This window comes from Carcharodon carcharias, chromosome 19, assembly GCF_017639515.1.
Source record: "Carcharodon carcharias isolate sCarCar2 chromosome 19, sCarCar2.pri, whole genome shotgun sequence".
NCBI lineage: Eukaryota > Metazoa > Chordata > Chondrichthyes > Lamniformes > Lamnidae > Carcharodon > Carcharodon carcharias.
In genome coordinates, this window is record NC_054485.1 from 88,622,731 (window position 1) to 88,644,436 (window position 21,706).

At 46.7% G+C, this 21,706-nt stretch overlaps 1 protein-coding gene across 5 annotated transcripts in view; it reads right to left on the reverse strand.

The window, feature by feature from the left end:
* Nucleotides 1-19,349, reverse strand: part of LOC121291513 (ral guanine nucleotide dissociation stimulator-like) — a 167,380-nt gene extending 148,031 nt beyond the window's left edge. Inside the window, exons 1-2 of one of the 5 annotated variants that reach the window (XM_041212807.1) lie at nt 19,173-19,349; nt 236-1,090 (exon numbers count right to left, since the gene is read on the reverse strand). In XM_041212807.1, coding sequence (XP_041068741.1) covers nt 236-352 — 117 coding nt within the window. In that variant the 5' untranslated portion in view covers nt 353-1,090; nt 19,173-19,349. Of the gene's footprint in view, nt 1-235; nt 1,161-2,226; nt 2,573-19,172 lie in introns of those variants that run through there. The other 4 variants (XM_041212811.1, XM_041212806.1, XM_041212810.1 and 1 more) reach the window with 4 other exon arrangements.
* Between the last annotated feature and the right edge of the window lie 2,357 nt (nt 19,350-21,706).

The window sequence follows — 21,706 nt, forward strand, 5'->3', positions numbered from 1 at the left end:
GGGAGCAGCTGAATTTGAAAACCATTGGTGTCACATTGGGCTGCTGGGTCTTATTGGGTGGGCTGTTGCTGTCTTCACTGTTAAAGGAGAAGGACACCATTGCATCATTCATTAGCATTTCATCACACTATATGGGTTGAGAGAGATGACCAAAGCTAACCCTAGGCAAATAGCCAGAGCGGGCCCATCAATAGTATGAAGCCACAAGACCAAGATTAAGAACATCTCAACCTACCAGAGGCGAATCTACATCTGGATCTCTAGCTCTGTAACCACTCAGTATGACGTTATCTTCTCCTGAAAGTTCCAGCTTCACTCCATCCCGGATGTGACGAACTGTCCGAGGAAGCATTACAGTTCCTGCTTCTGGGAAGCATCTGTGGCAGGAAGAGTGGTGGGCAATTTTGGGGCCTTCTGGCTTGGCTCGGCTCAGATGTGGACAGTTGGGGGTGGGGTGGGGCAGCAGGGTAAGTGATGTGAGCAAGCTTTGCCTATTCACAGAAGGGTTTGGCGGTGGGCCCAAAAGGTACAATTTTCTGAGGCGAGGTCCTTCGCTAGGATGAGGAGGGAAGTTCTGTCATCAACATTGATAAAGTTGCCGGCATACGTGCCCCTGGGAATTTCGGGAGTTCTTCCGGAGGTGGTTAAGTGGAAAACCAAGTCCTGTTGAACAGCCTCCCCATCGATGCAGACCGCGACGCCAGGGGAAAACCAAGCTCCTTCAGGAGAGAGCGAACAGTCGTTGGAAGGCAGAAGTCAATCCTGGGATGCCCACCAGCTGGGGAACCTCTCCAGATTTGACCATACTGTTCCCCAGATCTGCCTCCAGCGGCTAGGGCCAGGAAAGGCTTGTGTCTTGGCTTTGTTTTCTGAAGAGCGATTTACAGGGTACGATGCAGCCAGGAACGAGGGCACAGTCACAACTGCAGATCAAAAGAAGCAAGGCGAGCGAACTGGTCAACCCTGCCCAGGTTGCGGGGTCCTCATGGCAACAGCAGTCACCTCCTTAACAACGCAAATATCAGAAGCAAGTGGTCAGGACCTGTGCTTTCAGCAGGTGCAGGCTCCCATTCTCCACAGTGTACACAGTCTGCTTTAAACCAATCAGAATTAAAACTCTTTATCTGCAATGTCTTGGAGTCAAACTGCACTTTGCTTGCCTTTGCAGTCACATGTAGAGAGAAAGAGGAAGACAAGACAGTTCACTAACTAACTGCAGTTAACAAATTCACTCACAAGAGACACAAAATCAAACACTCCCCCTCAAAAATATTCCATGATTTCCTTCCTCCCATCTCCCCCACACCCCTACCACCTCCCCCGCAACCACCCCCCCCCGGCCTGCCTTCCCCCTCCGCTACTGATCCCAGCCCCAGCCCTTGCAATCTGCACAACCTCCCACAGGCAAGCAGATAATTAAACAAGGAGCAGAAGAAGGTCCAGATCAATGCCAGACTGCAGTTTCACTGTCAGACAGCGTTGAATGTTTGGCAATCAAGAAAAAATTACAGAAAGCTGTTTCACTTTCAAAGACTGAAACAATTTAAGAAGCAAAAATAAATTGGCGGGGAGGCAAGGGCAGTTTTAACAATAGGGGCAAGGGAGTTGGTTCGGCGAGGGTCTCATGCACCCAGCAGTGGGTAGTTGCTGCATCAGTTTCAACGTTGATCTGGTGTTTCACTCTTGCTGCAGCTGATGGAGATTCAAAGTTACATTAAACAGCCAGGCCCTGATGAAGACTCACAGCTGTCAGCACACAAACACAGACACAGACAGACAGACACACATCTCTCACACACACACACACACACACACATATATACACACAGAAACAAACACATATCACGGACACACACACACAGACAGAAAGACACATACACAAACACACATCACACACACAAATATATATATATATATATAGATACACACAGAAACACAGACAACACAAACATGTATCACGGACACAAACACAGACACACACACAGACATGCATACAGAAACACAGACATATACAAACACACATCACAGACACAAAAACACACAGTCTCACACACACAAACACATATACACACATAAAAAAGACACAGATACACACATATACACACGCATACGCACACAAACACAAATCACAGACACACACAGGCATGCACACAGACATAGACACACACACATCACAGACACACACATCTAACCACCTGCCTCGCTGTACGGATTCCGGATACTTACTCAAAACGCAGGGCAATACCAGCTGCGAACTGCAAGGCCTGAGATTTGAGGCACCCCACATTCAATGGGCAGTCCCCAGAAAGCCCACGGAAAGCGCAGGGAGATCCCTGCGAGGAGGCTGGGGCAGCTCAGTTGAGGGACTGCAGCGAGGCGAGAGGTAATTTCCCAGGGCTGTCAAGAGTCAGCAAATGAAAACTTAAAGGGGGCGGAGATGGGAGAGAGAGAGAGAGAGAAAGGCAACTCCCCTTTCAGATCTCTGCTGACTGGTGAAATACTTTTTAAAGGTCTCGATGGAGTTTGTCTCATTCAGGCTGTCAATTCGTTGCAGAGATGAGCTGCCAGTGCTGCTGCAGAGGGTCTGCATTCATGGGGAACAAAATAACGCTGCGTTTCGTTTCACAGCCGCCCAGCCATTTGACACCTACGCTTTGCAGGTTTGCATCAATGCACCAAGCTTGGCCCCTGGTAGGTTCGCACAGCCCTGCAGTCTGAGCTGGCACCCATTCCATCTGTGCCCTACTCTGGCTGCCTTTCAACAACTCCTCCTCTCTGCTCCAGCTCCATGTATTTGGAGCTGCCTCCTCCTCCACAAACTCCCCCTCACCCCGTCCAATTTATTCTCCATCCTTCCTCCTGAGAGAGAGACTGGGAACTCACCAGCTCCTGCCAAAACCCGGACTGGATCACAATTGATATTGAATGTTGCGTGGAAGAAGGCGGCTGCTCAACCAATACACACCTCAGTTACATAAAAGCAAAATACTCCGGATGCTGGAAATCTAAAAAAAAACAGAAAATGCCGGAAAAAACTCAGCAAGCCTGAGAGCATCTGTGGAGAGAGGAACAGAGCCAAAGTTTCGAATTCGTATGACTCTTCAGAGCTGAACTCAAAACGTTAACTCCTTCTTAAACAGAAATACCTGGAAAAACTCAGCAGGTCTGGCAGCATCGGCGGAGAAGAGCAAAGTTGACGTTTCGAGTCCTCATGACCCCTCAACAGAACTAAGTAAAGATAGGAGAGGGGTGAAATATAAAGGTATATATGTTAACTCCATCTTTCTCTCCATAGATGCTCTCAGGCCTGCTGAGTTTTTTCCGGCATTTTCTGTATTTTTTGTTTCAGATTTCCAGCAGCCGCAGTTTTTTGCTTTAAGTAACTGAGGTGTGATGGTTGGTTTTTGCTTCACACCTCAGCTACAGCTGTGTAATGTGAGAACCGAAGCGACTACTTGAACAAATAATAACATTTTTACAGCAGCCTTAGTGTAATAAAACGGCCCGGAGCACTTCGCAGGAGCGTTCTGTAGTAAAATGAGACACAGATCCACTTAAGGAGAAGAACATTTGCATATCTATGGCGCCTTTCTCAACCACCAGACATCTAAAAGGCACCTTACGGCTAATTAAGTATTTTTAAGTTGTAACATAGGAAATGTGACAGCCAATTTGCACACAGCAAGATCCAACAAACAACAATATGATAATATAAAAGCAAAATTCTTCCAGTGCTGGAAACCTGAAACAAAAACAGAAAATGCCCGGAAAACTCAGCAGGTCTGACAGCATTTGTGGAGAGAGCCAATGTTTCTAGTCTGCATGACCCTTCTTCAGAGCTAACAAGATGATAATGACTAGACAGTCTAATCCTTTTGTGTGTGTGTGCGTCTGATGTTGATCGGGGGATAAATGCATAAAGTGGGGGAGGTAGTGGTATTGTCACTGAACTAGTACCCCAGAGCCTACAGTAATGGTCTGGGGACTGGGTTCAAATCCCACCATGGCAGATGGTGAAATTTGAATTCAATAAAAATCTGGGATTAAAGGCCTGATGGTGAGCATGATGTTGATTGTTGTAAAAACCCATCTGGTTCACTAATGCCCTTTAGGGGAAGGGTCTGTGCTACACATGACTGTGGTTGACTCTTAAAATGTCCTTTGAACAAGCCCAATTAGCGTTGGACAATAAATGCCCACATGAATGAATATAACTCCCCTGTTCTTCTTCAAAAATAGTGCCACAGGAATTTAGAAGAATGAGAGGTGATCTCATTGGAACATAATTAAGATCCTGAGGGAACTTGACAGGGTGGATGTTGAAAGGATGATTCCCCTTGTGAGAGATGCTAGCACTAGGGGGCACACAGTTTGAACATAAGGGGTCTCCTGTTTAAGATGGAGATGAGGAAAAATTGTTTCCTCTCAGAAGGCCATGACTCTGTGGAACTCTCTCCCCCAGAGAACAAGGGAGGCAGGGTCAATTAATATTTTTCAGGCAAAGGTCGACAGATTCTGGAGGCAGAGATTATTGGGGGAAGGCGAGAAAGTGGAGTTGAGGCCACAATCTGATCAGCCATGATCTTATTGAATGGCGGAGCAGGCTCAAGGGGCCGAATGACCCCTACTCCTTCTCCTTGTTCATATGTTTGAGCATTTAATTCCAGATTTTTATTGAATTCAAATCTCACCATCTGTCTTGGTGGGATTTGAACCCAGGTGCCCAGAGCATTACCCGAGCAGGGTAATGTTTCAACCAAAAGACAGCACATCTGACAATGCTGCACTCACTTGACTTTCCTTCTCTAGCCCTGCAATGAGCCTTGAACTCAGACCCTTATGACTTAGAGGGCAACCAATGCAAAGTCAATGCTGACACTTTAGACTGTAGGTCAGATGTCCAAAATCTTGGTCCAATAGGTAGGTTTTAAGGAGTGTCTTAAAGGAAAAAAGTGATGTGGAGAAGTTTAGGGAGGGAATTCCTGAGATTAGAGCCTGGACAGCTAAAAGCAGGGCCGCCAATGGTGGAATATTTGAAATCAAGGATGCTCAAGCATTCAGAATTAAATAAACACAGATAAACATAGATATCTCTGAGGATTGTTGGGCTGGAGGAGACTACAGAGCTAGGGAGGTACAAGGATTTGAAAACAAGGACAAGAATTATAAAGCGAGGATGTTGCTTGGCTGGGAGTCAATGAAGGCCACGAACACAGGGGTGATAGAGGAATGGGACTTGATGTGAGTTAAGACACTAGCAGCAGAGTTTTTGAGTTCAAGGAGGGTAAATACCAGCCAGAGGTGCATTGGAATCAAGTCCAGAGGAAACAAAAACATGAATGAGGATTTTAGCAACAGCTGAGCTGCGGCAGGGATTAAGTCAGGTGGCAGGCAAGTTTAGCAATGGCGCATAAATGTGATCAGAAGTTTATCTAGGGGTCAAATGTAACATCGAGATTGTGAGCAGACTGGTTTAGTCTCAAATCATTGTCAGGCAGAGGGACATAGAACAAGACTGAGATAGGCTGAATGGCTTCTCATTGCGCTATCAGGTCTGTGCTGGCTCTTTTCAAAGGCTAAACCACTTAGTCTGATTCTCCCAATTTTACCCCAGATCCCATCAATTTCCCTCTCTTTCAATTATTTGCCCAATTCCATTTCGAGGGTTACTATTGAATCTGTATCCACTATCCTACAGTGCATTCCAATCTTAACCAGCCATTGTGTAAAAGGTTTTTTCTCATGTCGCCTCTGATCCTTTTGCCAATCACCTTAAATCTCTCTGCCCTCTGATTATTGACCCTTCAGCCATTGGAAACAGTTTCTCTTCATTTACTCAATCTCACCCTCTCATGATTTTAAATGCTTCCATCAAATCTCCGCTGAACTTTCCTTGCGCTGAGGAAAACAATCCAACTTCCCCAATGTATTTGAGTAACTGTAATAACCTCATTCTAGGAAGCATTCTAGTATGTCTTTTCTGTACTTTAACCAAAACCTTCACATCCTTCCTCATACCTTGTAATCTAAAAGATCTATGGTTTAACAGCCCACGTGATCCACTGAGGTGGTTGGAGACAAATTATCCATATTTCTTTCTCCCCTTACTGGTCCTTGAATTTGTCCCAGTTTCTGCCTCTCCCAGGCTGGGTATGAGGTGAGACGGGGTGGTGCAGTGGGGTGGGTTGGGGGGCAGTGTTGTGGTGAAGGGTGGTCAGGATGAGGAGCAGGATTGGTGTTAGTATTTGGTCAGGAAGCTGCAAGGCTGATGGACCACCTGGTCATATCCTTCCTGTATGATGACCTATGGAGACAGCATGTCTAGGTTACAATTGCTGACATCCCGAGGCACAAGTCAACCATAGCAATTGAGCAGGATTTTCTCCTGGTCCATTCAGAAGTAATTCATGCAATTTAGCTTCCAGCAAGAATCAAGAGCATGTAGTGCAATATTGCCACCTACCTGATGGACTAACATATTACACAATACCTCCAGGACAAAGTATTGCTGACTGGCACATGCTAAGGTCCAGGACTACATGCTGAGCGACACACGTAAGGCTTGGGAGCAACAGGGAAAGACCGCACTCTGAGTTCCTATTGCCATTGTACGCCCCAGGGCTATGTGTAAAACCCCTTGGGTTATATACTTTTTTTTGGAAAAATATACTTTATATTATAAATTACCTGAAAGAACATTACAAAACATTTCAAAATGGACATCACAAAAAGTGCAATCATATTCATGATTTCCACATAGATCATGCTTCAATACAATCAATGAGCGTTACAGACATTTCAACATAGTCTTTACAGGCAGTCAGAGAGTGCAATGGCATTTAAGTTATCTACATAGATCATGTTGCATTCTGAAGTGCTTTAATACCATTGTGGGAAGATGATGGCAGAGTGGTATTGTTGCTGGACTAGTAATCCAGAGAGCCAGGGTAATACGCTGGGTACCCTGGTTCATATCTGACCATGATGGAATTTGAATTCAACAAAAAAAAAATCTGGAATTAAAAGTCTGATGATGAAACCATTGTCGATTGTTGTAAAAACCCATCTGGTTTACTAATGCCCTTTAGAGAAGAAAATCTGTTGTCCTTACCTGGTCTGGCCTACGTGTGACTACAGACACAGCAATGTGGTTGACTCTGCCCAAACAAACCACTCAGTTGTTAAAAAAAAAACTGCTACAAAGTCACAAAAAAGGAACGAAACTAGACAGGCCACCTGGCATTGACAGAGGCACCGGAAATGACAACAGCAATCTCAACCCCGCAAAGTCCTCCTTACTAATGCCTGGGGGATTAGTGCCAAAATTGAAAGAGCTGTCTCACAGGTGAGTCAAGCAATAGCCAGACATAGCCAGCCTTATGGAATCATACCTTACAGATAATGTCCCAGACACCACCATCCCTGAATATGTCCTGTCCCACCGGCAGGATAGACCCAGCAGAGGTAGCGGCACAGCTCACCTGAGGGAGTTGCCCTGAGAGCCCTCCACATCAACTTCGGCCCCCATGAAGTGGCATGGCATCAGGCCAAACTTGAACACCACTTGGAGAAAGCACTGAGAGTGGCAAGGGTGCAGAATATACTCTGGGTGTGGGAATTTAATGTCCATCACCAAGAATGGCTGGGTATCACCACTGCTGACTGATCTGGCCAAGTCCTAAATGACGTAGCTGCTCAACTGGGTCTGCAACATGTGGTGAGCGAAAAACATACTTGACCTCATCCTCACTAAATCCCCATCCTCACCCACCCTCAGAGCTTCCTCCAACTGGTGCTCAACATGGAGGTGCACTGATTCATCAGCTGAGGGAGGGTGGAACATGGTAATCAGCAGGAGGTTTCCTTGTCCATATTTGCCACAGATGTATCTGTCCATGGTAGTAACAGTAGGAGTGATCACCACACAGTCATTGTGGAGACCAAGTCCCGGCTTCATAATGATGATATCCTCCATTGTTAAAAACAAAAAAACTGCGGATGCTGGAAATCCAAAACAAAAACAGAATTACCTGGAAAAACTCAGCAGGTCTGGCAGCATCGGCGGAGAAGAAAAGAGTTGACGTTTCGAGTCCTCATGACCCTTCGACAGAACTTGAAGTTCTGTCGAAGGGTCATGAGGACTCGAAACGTCAACTCTTTTCTTCTCCGCCGATGCTGCCAGACCTGCTGAGTTTTTCCAGGTAATTCTGTTTTTGTTATCCTCCATTGTGTTGTGTGGCACTACCACCCTGCCACCGTGCTAAATGGGATAGATTTCCAACAGGTATAGCAATTCAAGACTGGGCATCCATGAGGCACTGTGGGCCATCAGCAGCAGCAGCAGCAGCAGAATTGTACTCGAACACAAGCTGTAACCTCATGGCCTGGCATATCCCCCAGTCTAATATTGCCATCAAGCCAGGGGATCAACCCTGGTTCAATGAAGAGTGCAGGAGGGCACGCCAGGAGCAGCACCAGGCATACCTAAAAATGGGGTGTCAACCTGGTGAAGCGATAACACAGGAATACTTTTGTGCTAAACAGCATAAGCAGCAAGTGATAGACAGAGCTCAGCGATCCCACAACCAAACGATCAGATCTAAGCTTTGCAGTCCTGCCACATCCAGTCGTGAATGGTGGTGAACAATTAAACAACTCACTGGAGGAGGAGGCTCCACAAATATTCCCATCCTCAAGGATGGAGGAGCCTAGCACATGAGTGCAAACGATAAGGCTGAATCATTTGCTACAATCTTCAGGCAGAAGTGCCAAGTGAACCATCAATCTAGGCCTCCTCTGGAGTTCCCCAACATCACAGGTGCCAGTCTTCAGCCAGTTAGATTCACTCCACGTGATATCAAGAAATGGCTGAAGGCACTGGATACTGCAAAGGCTATGGGCACTGACAATATTCCGGCAATCGTACTGAAGACTTGTGCCCCAGAACTTACCGGGCTCCTAGCCAAGATGTTCCAGTACATCTACAACACTGGCATCTACCTGGCTATGTGGAAAATTGCCCAGGTATGTCCTGTACACAAAAAGCAGGACAAATCCAACCCGGCCAATTACTGCCCCATCAGTAAAGTAATGGAAGGGGTCATCAACAGTGATATCAAGCAGCAGTTGCTTAGCAATAACCTGCATAGTTTGGGTTCCGCCAGGGCCACTCAGCTCCTGACCTCATTACAGCCATGGTTTAAACATGGACAAGAGAGCTGAAATCCCCAGGTGAGGTGAGAGTGACGCACTCCGTTCTCTCAGGTCCAACCCTGATTTTGTCATCAAACCTGCTGACAAGGGTGGTGCTGTTGTTGTCTGGCGCACTGACCTCTACCTCGCAGAGGCTGAGCGTCAACTCACAGACACTTCCTCCTACCTCCCCCTGGACCATGACCCCACCACTGAACACCAAGCCATTGTTTCCAGGACTGTCGCTGACCTCATCTCCCCTGGAGATCTACCCTCCACAGCTTCCAACCTCATAGGCTCCCAACCTCAGACAGCCCGCTTCTATCTCCTACCCAAAATCCACAAACAGGACTGTCCAGGCAGACCAATTGTGTCAGCCTGTTCCTGCCTCATGGAGCTAATTTCTTTCTATCTTGACTCCATTCTTTCTCCCCTTGTCCAGTCTCTTCCCACCCAGATCCGTGATTCCTCTGACAACCTACATCATATCAACAATTCCCAGTTCCTTGGCCCCAATCGCCTTCTCTTCACCATGGATGTCCAATCCCTCGACACCTCTATCCGCCACCAGGATGGTTTGAGGGCTCTCCTCTTCTTCCTCAAACAGAGGCCCGAGCAATCCCCATCCATCGCTACTCTCCTCCGTCTGGCTGAACTTGTTCTCTCACTGAACCTTTTCTCCTTAAACTCCTCTCACTTTCTCCAAATTAATGTGTGGCTGTGGGTACCCACATGGGCCCCAGTTATGCCTGTCTCTTTATGGGGTATGTGGAAAATTCCTTGTTCCAGTCCTACTCAGGCCCCCTTCCACAGCTCTTTCTCCGGTACATCAATGACTGCTTTGGTGCCGCTTCATGCTCTCGTCTGGATCTGGAAAAATTTATTAATTTTGCTTCCAATTTCCACCTCTCCATCATTTTCACATGGTCCATCACTGACACTTCCCTTCCCTTCCTTGACCTCTCAGTCTCAATCTCTGGTGATAGACTGTCCACCAATATCCATTACAAACCTACCGACTCCCACAGCTACCTCAACTACAGCTCCTCACACCCCGCTTCCTGTAAGGACTCCATCCCATTCTCTCAATCCCTTCACCTCCGTCGCATCTGTTCTGATGATGCTACTTTCAAAAATAGTTCCTCTGACATGTCTTCCTTCTTTCTTAACCGAGGTTTTCCACCTACGGTGGTTGACAGGGCCCTCAGCTGTGTCCAGCCCATCTCCCGCGCATCAGTCCTCACACCTTCTCCTCCCTCCCAGAAACATGATAGGGTTTCTCTTGTCCTTACTGATCACCCCACCAGCCTCCGCATTAAAAAGATAATTCTTCGCCATTTCTGCTAACTCCAGCATGATGCCACCACCAAACACATCTTCCTTTCACACCAACCACCCCCCCCCCCCCCCCCCCCCCCCCACCAACCCCCCCACCCCCCACCCCCACCCTGTGGCTTTCCACAGGGATTGTTTCCTCCAGGACACCCTGGTCCACTCCTCCATCACCCCGTACACCTCAACCCCTCCCACGGCACCTTCCCATGCAACTCCAGAAGGTGCAACACCTGCCCCTTTGCTTCCCCCCTCCTCACCGTCCATGGGCCCAAACACTCCTTTCAAGTAAAGCAGTACTTCATTTGCACTTCCCTCAATTTAGTCTATTGCATTCGTTGCTCCCAATGCGGTCTCCTCTACATTGGAGAGACCAAACGCAGACAGGGTGACCACTTTGCAGAACACCTTCGGTCTGTCCACAAGCATGACCCAGACCTCCCTGTCACTTGACATTTCAACACGCCACCCTGCTCTCATGCCCACATGTCTGTCCTTGGCCTGCTGCAATGTTCCAGTGAAGCTCAACACAAACTGGAGGAACAGCACCTCATCTTCCAACTAGACACTTTACAGCCTTCCGGACTTAATATTGAGTTCAACAACTTCAGATCATGAACTCACTCCTCCATCCCCACCCGTTTCCGATCCCCCCTTTTCCAATAATTTATAATTTCTTAAAAATATTTTTTCTTTTCCTTCGTATTTTAAAATTTATTTCGATCTATTGTTTTATCTCCTCCTTTTAGCCAATTTTGATCCCTTCCTCCACCCCACCCCACCCCCACTGGGGCCATCTGCCACTTGCTTGTCCTGCTTGCTACCCTTAATCTCCTGATTAGTACATTCCTTAGATAATGTCACCACTGTCAACACCCCTTTGTCCTTTTGTCTATGACATCTTTGGCAATCTCTTCTTTACCTCCACCTATCACTGGCCCTCTATCCAGCTCTAACTGTCCCAACCCCCCTCTACCAGCATATATTTCACCTCATTTCTCTATTTCCTTAGTTCTGATGAAGAGTCATACGGACTCGAAACGTCAACTGTATTCCTCTCCGCAGATGCTGTGAGGCCTGCTGAGTTTTTCCAGCCATTTTTGTTTTTGTTTCAGATTTCCAGCATCCGCAGTATTTTGCTATTATATGAGAGTGACTGCGTTTGACATCAAGGCCGTATTTGACTGAGTGTGACATCAAGGAGCCCTAGCAAAACTGGAGTCAATGAGAATCAAGGGGAAAACTCTCCGCTGGTTGGAGTCATACTTAACACAAAAGAAGATGGTTGTGGTTGTTGGAGCTCAGTCATCTCAGCTGCAGAACATTACAGCAGGAGTTCCTCAGGGTAGTGTCCTTGGCCCAACCATCTTCAGCTGTTTCATCAATGACCTTCCTTCCATCATAAGGGCAGAAGTGGGGATGTTCACTGATGGTTGCACAATGTTCAGCACCATTCGTGACTCCTCAGATACTGAAGCAGTCCATCCCCAAATGCAGCAAGAGCTGGACAATATCCAGGCTTGGTCTGACAGGTGGCAAGTAACATTTGCACCACACAACTGTCAGGCAATAATCATCTCCAACAAAAGAGAACCCAACCATCGCCCCTTGATGTTCAATGGCATTACCATCACTGAATCCCCCACTGTCAACATCCTGGGAGTTATCATTGACCAGAAACTGAACTGGACTAGCCATGTAAATACTGTGGCTACAAGAGCAGGTCAGAGGCTAGGAATCATGCGACAAGTAACTCACCTCTTGGCTCCCCAGAGACTGTCCACCATCTACAAGGCACAAGTCAGGAGTTTGATGGAATACTCCCCACTTGCCTGGATGAGTGTAGCTCCCACAACACTCAAGAAGCTTGACATGGTCCAGGACAAAGCAGCCCACTTGATTAGCACCAGATCCACAAACATTTACTCTCTCCATCTACAATATGCACTGCAGGAATTCACCAAGGCTCCTTAGCCAGCACCTTCCAAAACCACAACCACTAGCATCTAGAAGGACAAGGGCAGCAGATAGATAGAAACACCACCACCTCGAAGTTCCCCTCCAAGCCATTCCCCATCCTGACTTGGAAATATATCACCATTCCTTCACTGTCGCTGGGTCAAATTCCTGGAAACCCCTTCCTAACAGTACCGTGGGTGTACCTACGCCACATAGACTGCAGCAGTTCAAGAAGGCAGCTCACCACTACCTTCTTGAGGGCAACTAGGGAAGGGCAATAAATGCTGGTCCAGCCAGCGAAGCCCACATCCTATGAATAATACATGCACTATTCACTGCATATATTCAATGTGGGTCATACAGGGCCCCCGGGGGGCCTATACAATTCTCAGACCCTCGGTGCACTATGGCAGAAAGGCCTTAGACAGTGACCTTTCCCCATTGTGCCTTTGTGGCAGCTGCCCCAAGCTTTAGTGTGCCCCGCAGCACGTAGTCCTGGACCTTGTAATGTGCCAGTCTGCAACACTCGGTCGGGGACAACACTTTGCACTGGAAGACCAACAAGTTTCGTGCAGACCAAAAAGCATCTTGCACCGAATTGATGATGCTCCAGTTGCAGTTGCTGTTTGCCTCAGTGTGTGTCCCTGGGAACAGCCCGTAGAGCTCCTTGGGTTGTATATACCAGAGGATGTTTGACCTGAAATGCAAATATGTGCATGAAATGTAAATGTAACCTGTAATACTAAGTGCAGTGAGGTGCCTCAGAGTGTCACAGACTGTATTGAAAGTGAACTGTATTGCACTTTATGTGATGTCAAAAGCTGAACTATTGTGTAATGTACTTTTACAAATGTTATGAATAAAGCATATTCTTTGAAACAAAAAATCACAAAGCAATTGCATGACTGCAGTCTGAATGTTAATTAATTCAAGACAATTCACCTGATGTTGCTTAAGAATTGTCCATCTGGATATCTGTGATTCATCTTTGAGGCTTCATTGAAGATTCAAAACTTCCAGGCGAGCTGTAAACCTCCACGGTGGTCCTCCTACTAGTGAGTATTGGAACTATTAACCACATGTAGAACTCTGAATGCTGCCATTTGTCAAGGAGTGCCAGATGTGTCATTGGTTCTTGAACCTGTCAATCACAAAGGATGAAAACCAGGGCACTGGTCTTTTGCCTCTCAAAATCCAAAGCCTTACAGTCTGAGGAATCTGTGGAGGCATGTCTAGTGTTGATATGGACAAGGCTACTGGCAATCTCAGGGATGAGGGCACTGCCACCTCTCCCCCCACCTCCAGCCTGTCTTGCCAACACAACAATTAGCCAGCAGTGTCACCAGCTCTGGTCGGCATTACTCCAGGAGCTTTCACCGCAGGACCTCCCATTGCCTCCAAGGCCCCACCCCCACTCGCCTGTCATTGGCCGTCCAAAGTGCTTTCGTCACCCTTGATGGTCAATTGATTAAAAACTTGCTTTTATATAGGGCTTTTCACAGCCACCAGACATCTCAAAGTGCTTTACAGCCAATGAAGCACTTTTAAAGTGCAGGCATTTTTGTAGTGTAGGAAATATAGTGCCCAAGGTGTGCACAGCAAGATCCCACAATGTGTTAAGGGTCGGATCATCTGTTTTTGAAATGTTGATTGAGGGGTAAACGTTGGCCAGGACACTGGGGAGAACTCTCCTGGCTCACTGAAACAGTACCTTGGGATCTTTTCCATCCACCTAAGCATGTTTAACATCTCACCTGAAAGAAGGCACCTCCAACAGTGCAGCACTCCCTCAGTATGCAATGGAGCATCAGCTTAGATTTTTGGATCCAAAGCCCTGGAGTGGGGCTTGAACTGGAAAACCTTGTGATTCAGTAGCTGCCACCTGAGCCATGGCTGACACGCAATCAAGCAGCTTTCCGACCAGTTATAATTTTATAACTATTAAATGAAAATCCTCAAGAAAATGAACAAAATATTAGTTATTTCAATACATCAATAGTTTGCCTCCTTGGTTGCTTGCAATAGGGTCCTGGAGATTAATCTTCAATTCCTGGAGACTCCAGGTGAGCATTGGGAGTGAGTTAACCCTATGTGCAAGGAAGTGGCCAGGGACAGTCAGCTACAATAGCGCAAAACCAGGAGGCATCATGCAATCTTTGAACGTGGGCCTCGCCAGCAAGGACAGCATTATTGCCCATACCTAACTGTAACCTCAAGGCCCAGCATATTCTCCAAGCTAGCATTACGATCAAGCCAGGGGATCAACCCTGGTTTAGTAAAGAGTGAAGGAGACCATGCTAGGAGCAGTATCAGAGCCTACATGAAAATGAGGTGTCAACTTGGTGAGGCTACAACATGGGAGGACTTCCGCACCAAACCATGGAAGCAACAAGCGATAGGCAGAGCTAAGCAATCCCACAACCAACAGGTCAGATTAACCCTGTCACATATCTGAGCATGTACGATGGTGGACAATTAAACAACTAACCAGAGGACGAGGGCCCACAACTATATCCATCCTCAATTATGGGGGAGTCCAGTACATCGGTGCAAAAGACAAGGCTGGAGCATTGGTAACCCATCTTCAGCTAGAAATGCTGAGTGGATGATCCATCATAGCCTCCCCCAGACATTGCCCAGTATCACAGATGCCAGTCTTCAGCCAATTCAATTCACTCCACGTGATATCAAGAAATGGCTTAAGGCACTGGACACTGCAAAGTCTAGGAGCCCTGACAACATCCCGGCAGTAATACTGAAAACTTGTTCTCCACAACTAGCCACACCACAGTCAAGCTTCTCCAATACAGCTACAACATGAGCATCTACCCCGCAATGTGGCATGCCCTATCCACAAAAAGCAGGACATATCCAACCCAGCCAATTACCGCCACATCAGTCTACTCTTGATCATCAGCAAAGTGATGGAAGGTGTCGCCAGCAGTGTTGTCAAGTGGTACTTACTCAGCAATAACCTGCTCACTGCCGGTCAATTTGGGTTCCGTCAGGGCCACTTAGCTCCTCACCCCATTAAAACCTTGGTCCAAACATGGACAAAAGAGCTGAACTCACTTGGTGAGAGTGACTGCCTTTGGCATCAAGGTAGCATTTGACCGAGAGTTTCATTAAGGAGCCTTGACAAAATTTAATCGGGGGAAACTCTCCACTAGTTTGAGTCATACTGAGCATGAAAAAAGATGGCTGTGGTTGTTGGACGTCAATCATCTCAGTCCCAGGGCATTGTTGCAGGAGTTCCTCAGGGTAGTGTCCTAGGTCCAACCATCTTCAACTGCTTCACCAATGACCTTCCATCAATCATAAGGTCATAAGTGGGAACTTCACTGATGATTGCACAGTCTTTCACAACCATTCACAACTCCTCAGATACTAACGCAGTCCGTATCCATATGCAGCAAGACATGGACAATATTCAGTTTTGGACTGATAAGTGGCAAATAATCTTCCTGTCATACAAGTGCCAGGCAATGACTATCTCCAGCAAAAGAGAAACTAATCATTTCCCCTTGACATTACCATCACTGAATCCCCCACTTTGTACATCCTGGGGGGTTAGCACTGACCAAAAATGCAATTGGACCAACCATATAAGTACTGTGGACACAAGAACAGGTCAGAGGTTGGCAATTCTGTGGCAAGTAACTCACGTCCTGATTCCCCAATGCCTGTCCACCATCCACAAGGCACAAGTCAGGGGTGTGATGGAATACTCTCCACTTGCCTAGTGCAGCTCCCACAACACTCAAAAAGCTCAACATCATCCAGGACAAGAGCAGCTTGCTTGATTGCACCCCATCCTTAAACATTCACTCCCTCCAGCAAAGCACAGTTCCAGCACTGTTTTATTTAATGCTTTCATGGGATGCGGGCATCACTGGCTAGCTTAGCATTTTTATTGCCCATCTGTATTTGTTCTCGAGAAGGTGGTGGTGAACTGCCTTCTTGAACAACTGCAGTCCATGTGATGTAGCTACACCCACTGTGCTATTAGGAAGGGAGCTCCAGGATTTTGACCCAGCAACAATAAAGGGATGGCGACATATTTCCAAATCATATGGTGAGTGGCTTGGAGGGGAACTTCTTGGTGGTAGTGTTCCCATCTGTCTGCTGCCCTTGTCCTTCCAGGTGATAAAGGTCATGGGTTTGGAAGGTGCTGCCAAAGAAACCTTGGTGAGTTCCTGCAGTGTACCTTGTAAATGGTAAACACTGCTGCTACTGTGCCTCACTGGTGGAGGGAATAAATATTGAAGGTGGTGGACGGGGTGCCAATCAACCAGGCTGCTTTGTCCTGGATAGTGTCAAGCTTCTTGAGTGCTGCTCAGCTGTGTATCATTGGGATTGCAGTCTCCAGGAATCAAGATCAAGGTCCAGGACAGTGCTATGTGCAATCCTGGAGAAAAAGCATTGGGACGTTAAGAAACATGTTTTTCTTTCATTTCCTTTGAACATTTCTCTTTACCATATAAACATTTTGAGAATAGGGGTAAAAAGGCTGTTTGGATGACAGTGAAGCATCATGCAATTGGGTGATGAGTCTTTTTGCTTTCCAGTTGGCATTAGGAAGGCAGTGCATCACAAGGATGGGACGTGTCAGCCGATTAATGCTGGAGCGTGGGGGCAAGTCATGTGATGAAACCTCCAGGGATACATTTAAGCACAGTTGGCAACCCTACGGTTGCATAAAATGAATAGAGAGCATTAAACAAAAGTTTCAGACTGTAATTTTAAACTTAACTCACTGAGTGGGAATCGCATGGGGTCAGGTGGAATTTTGAGTTTGTATCCCGTCCAATATTCCTGGTTGGCTTCAACGGGGAGCAAAATTGGGTGGCATTGAAACTGAAATTGCATCCAATCCCATCAGTTTCCCCCCTCTCCCCAACCTCCCTCCGCCCCCACCCCAACCGGATTACTTTAAATCCTGGTGGAATCGCTTGGCGCAGTGAACTGTATTCAGTAGTAAAAAAAAACACAGAAATTGGAAGTGAAAACAGAAAATGCTAGAAACTGTCAGCAGATCTGGCAGCATCTGTGGGGAGAGGAACTTTCTGATTTCATTTCCCATTTCCAGCATCTGCAGAATTTTGTTTTGTGTTGCATTCAATCCGGGTCAGAAGGCGGCGTGGGATCTTTAAAATTGAACGCACCCAGCTTAACTGGGTGTTGCACACTTTATCCAGACCAGTGGAAGATGGACTATCTCTTTAAATGACCTTTGATTGTCACTGGATCAGCATTCCAGAGGCCCAGGGTAATGCTCTGGGGACCCAGGTATGAATCCCACCACAGCAACAGGTGGAATTTGAATTCAATAAAATCCTGGAATTAAAAGTCTAATGATGAACATGAAACCATTGTCACTAAGATAAAAGCAAAAAACTGCGGATGCCGGAAATCCAAAACAAAAACAAAAATACCTGGAAAAACTCAGCAGATCTGACAGCATCTGCGGAGTGGAGCATAGTTAACGTTTCGAGTCCGAATGACCCTCCAACAGAACTAAGTAAAAATAGAAGAGAAGTGAAATATAAGCTGGTTTAAGGGTGGGGGTGGGGAGGGGGGGGGGAGGGGATCAAGTAGAGCTGGATAGAGGGCCAATGATAGGTGGAGATAACCAAAAAATGTCACCGACAAAAGGACAAAGAGGTGTTGAAGGTGGTGATATTATCTAAGGAATGTGCTAATTAAGGGTAGAAAGCAGGGCGAGCAAGGTACAGATAGCCCTAGTGGGGGTGGGGTGGGGTGAAGGAATCAAAAGAGGCTAAAAGGTAGAGATAAAATAATGGATGGAAATACATTTAAAAATAATGGAAGTAGATCGGAAAATAAAAATCTATATAAGTTATTGGAAAAAAAGGGGGGGAATCGGAAAGGGGGTGGGGTTGGAGGAGAGAGTTCATGATCTAAAATTGTTGAACTCAATATTCAGTCCGGAAGGCTGTAAAGTGCCTAGTCGTGTTTTTTCCCAATAATTTATGTAGATTTTTCTTTTCCCACCTACTTCCATTATTTTTATATGTATTTCCATCCATTGTTTTATCTCTACCTTTAAGCCTTTTCTGATTCCTTCACCCCACCCCACCCCCACTAGGGCTATCTGTACCTTGCTTGTCCTGCTTTCTACCCTTAATTAGCACATTCCTTAGATAATATCACCACCTTCAACACCTCTTTGTCCTTTTGTCTGTGACATCTTTTGGTTATCTCCACCTATCACTGGCCTCTATCCAGCTCTACTTGTCCCACCCCCCGTGAAACCAGTTTATATTTCACCTCTCTTCTATTTTTACTTAGTTCTGTTGAAGGGTCATCCAGACTCGAAACATTAACTGTGCTCCTCTCTACAGATGCTGCCAGACCTGCTGAGTTTTTCCAGGTATTTTTGTTTTTGTTATGAAACCATTGTCGATTGTTGTAAAAACCCATATTGTTCACTAATGTCCTTTAGACATCCTTATCTGCCATCCTTATCTGGTTTAGTCTGCATCGACTCCAAACCCACACAATGTGGTTGACTCTTAAAATGTCCTCTGAACAAGGGCAGTTAGGGTTGGGCAATAAATGCTGACCTAGCCAGTGATGCCCACATCCCATGAATGAATAAATAAAAAATGACCTTTGATACACTTGGTGTAATATACACCTATGAAAGAGAGACTTTAGTGTCGTACCAGAGTCCCAGTGTGATCAGCTCCAGAGTTCCAGTGTGATCAGCTCCAGAGTTCCAGTGTGATCAGCTCCAGAGTCCCAGTGTGATCAGTTCCAGAGTTCCAGTGTGATCAGTTCCAGAGTCCCAGTGTGATCAGCTCCAGAGTCCCAGTGTGATCAGCTCCAGAGTTCCAGTGTGATCCATCCCAGGCTTTCAGGGCAGCTGCTGCTCTTGGCATTTTGAGGCTGAGGAGCTGTGTGTTTGGAGGAAGTCACAGGGTTGAACTTCAGGCTCCTCCGAGCATCCTGTTTACAACTGTCAGAGAGAGTTAAAACTAGCTGAGAATGGGGGAAGTCACAGAGACAGTTGGCAGAGTCGGTGAGACTCTGCACACCAGCCCTCACACACTCTACTCAAAGGCAGCTTGTCATTATATTGGAAGGAAAGACTTGCATTTATGTTGTGCTTATCACGACCACTGCTTGACAGCCACTGAAGTACTTTTGATGTGTAGTCTCTGTTGTTACACAGGAAATGCATCAGCCAATTGTGTGCACAGCATCACAGCAAAGTGATCATGACCGAATGATCTAATTTTTTTAAAAGTTGGTCATCGGAGATATTTGTAAGCAGATGCCAATAATGAGTGTTTTCATTTTACTTGGACCTCTTTGTGATTGGTGAATTGATTGGTTAATCTTGAAAGGGAGGAAATAATAACATGCATGATGTGGCGGGGGTGGGGGTGGTGGTGGGTGTTGTTCTGCGGATGGGGTGGGGGAGGGGGAGGGCGGAGGGGATGGGGTGGGGTGGTGTGGGGTTGGGTGGTGGGGTTGGGAAAAGCGGCCTGGAGACAGGAGAAACAGCAGGGCCCATCATTTCTCTCCCAGGTCGGGTTAAAGGGTAGATATTGGTCAGGACATGAGGGATAACTCCCGTGTTCTTTGAAGTAGTGCCCTGGGATCCTTTACACCCAGCCGAGCAGGCAGATGGGTCTTTGGTTTAGACCAGAGGCGGCACCGGCTCCTATAGTGCATGCCCCCACATCACACCCCCCCCACCCCTGCGTCAGTACAGCATTGACTTGTTAGCCTGCATTTATGTGCCCAAGCCCTAGAGAGAGACTTGAACTCAAAAAGCAAGAGTTCAAGTGAGCCACCGCTGACACAAAAGATAATAGGCAGATGATCTCAAAGGCTTGGTCAAAGGGGTTGGTTTTAAGGAGTGGAAGAGTGGCCGCAAAACGAAGAGGATTCGAGAGGGGATTCTCGAATTGGGGTCAAGGCAGCTGGGCACAGCCACCAATGGTGGAGCAATTAAAATCAGAGACTGGAAAAGAGGTCGGAAGTAGGGGAGCACAGAAATCTTGGAATACTGTAGAGCTGGAAGTGAGGACACTGAGGGATTTGAAAGCGAGGATGAGAATTTTAAGCTGAAGATGTCGCTTGGCTGGGAGCCAATGTAGGTCAGTGAGCACAGGGGTGGTAGAGGGTGCTGCGAGGTCAGGACACAGTCAGCAGAGTTTTGGATGAACTTAAGTTTGCAGAAGGTAGAATGTGGGAGGCAGGTCAGGAGTGTTTTGGAGTGGTCAGGTCTGGGGGTGACAAAGGCGTGGGTGAGGGTTCCAGTAGAAAGGGAGCTCAGGCAGGGGAGGAGATGGGTGATGTTACCGAGGTGGGAGTAGGTGGAGAGGGAGAAGGGCTGGAAGCAAGAGGCCTTATCTTACCAACTGGATAATCCATGAGGTTAGTTTGGTTTGGTGCATGAGGCTTGATGATACTTAGAAGGCTCACTCGGCAGATACCTGGTGTGGGATGGGCGAGGGGGTGGTGCTTGTCTTATGAGGAAAGGTTGGATAGACTGGGCCTACATCCATTGGAGTTTAGAAGATTGAGAGATGATCTTATTGAAACATATAAGACCCTGAATTCTCAGGATAGATGTGGAGAGGATGTTTCGCCCTGTGGGAGAGACTAGAACTAGGGGACACAGTTTAAAAATAAGGGGTCTCCCATTTAAGACGGAGATGAGGAGAAATGTTTTTTCTCAGAGGGTTGTAAATCTTTGGAACTCTCTTCCCTGGAGAGCAGTCTAGGCAGGGACAATTAATATTTTTAAGGCAGGGGTGGATAGATTCTTGACCAACTAGGGAGTCAAAGGTTATTGGGGGATAGGCAGAATGTGGAGTTGAGGCCACAATCAGATCAGCCACAATCTTATTGGTTGGCAGAGCAGGCTCTAGGGGCCGAATGGCCTACTCTTGCTCCTAATTCGTATGCGTGTATTTTCGTAAGTTGCACAATTGTCATTCTACCACACTGAGCCAGCCAAATAAATAACTTTAAAAAATAGTTTAAAGTGTAATACATCTCCTGCTACTTTTACTAAGGCTGCTATTTAAAGAGCAAGATTGTACTTCCCTCTGCTCGTGGGTTTCTAGGCAGAAGGTCACTGTAAAATTTCTCGGATGGCTTTCCCATGGGGTGCCTGCCTGGCCAACAGGTATGCATCTATCAGGCTGGACATGGAAACCTGCACCTAGAAACACCACTTAGG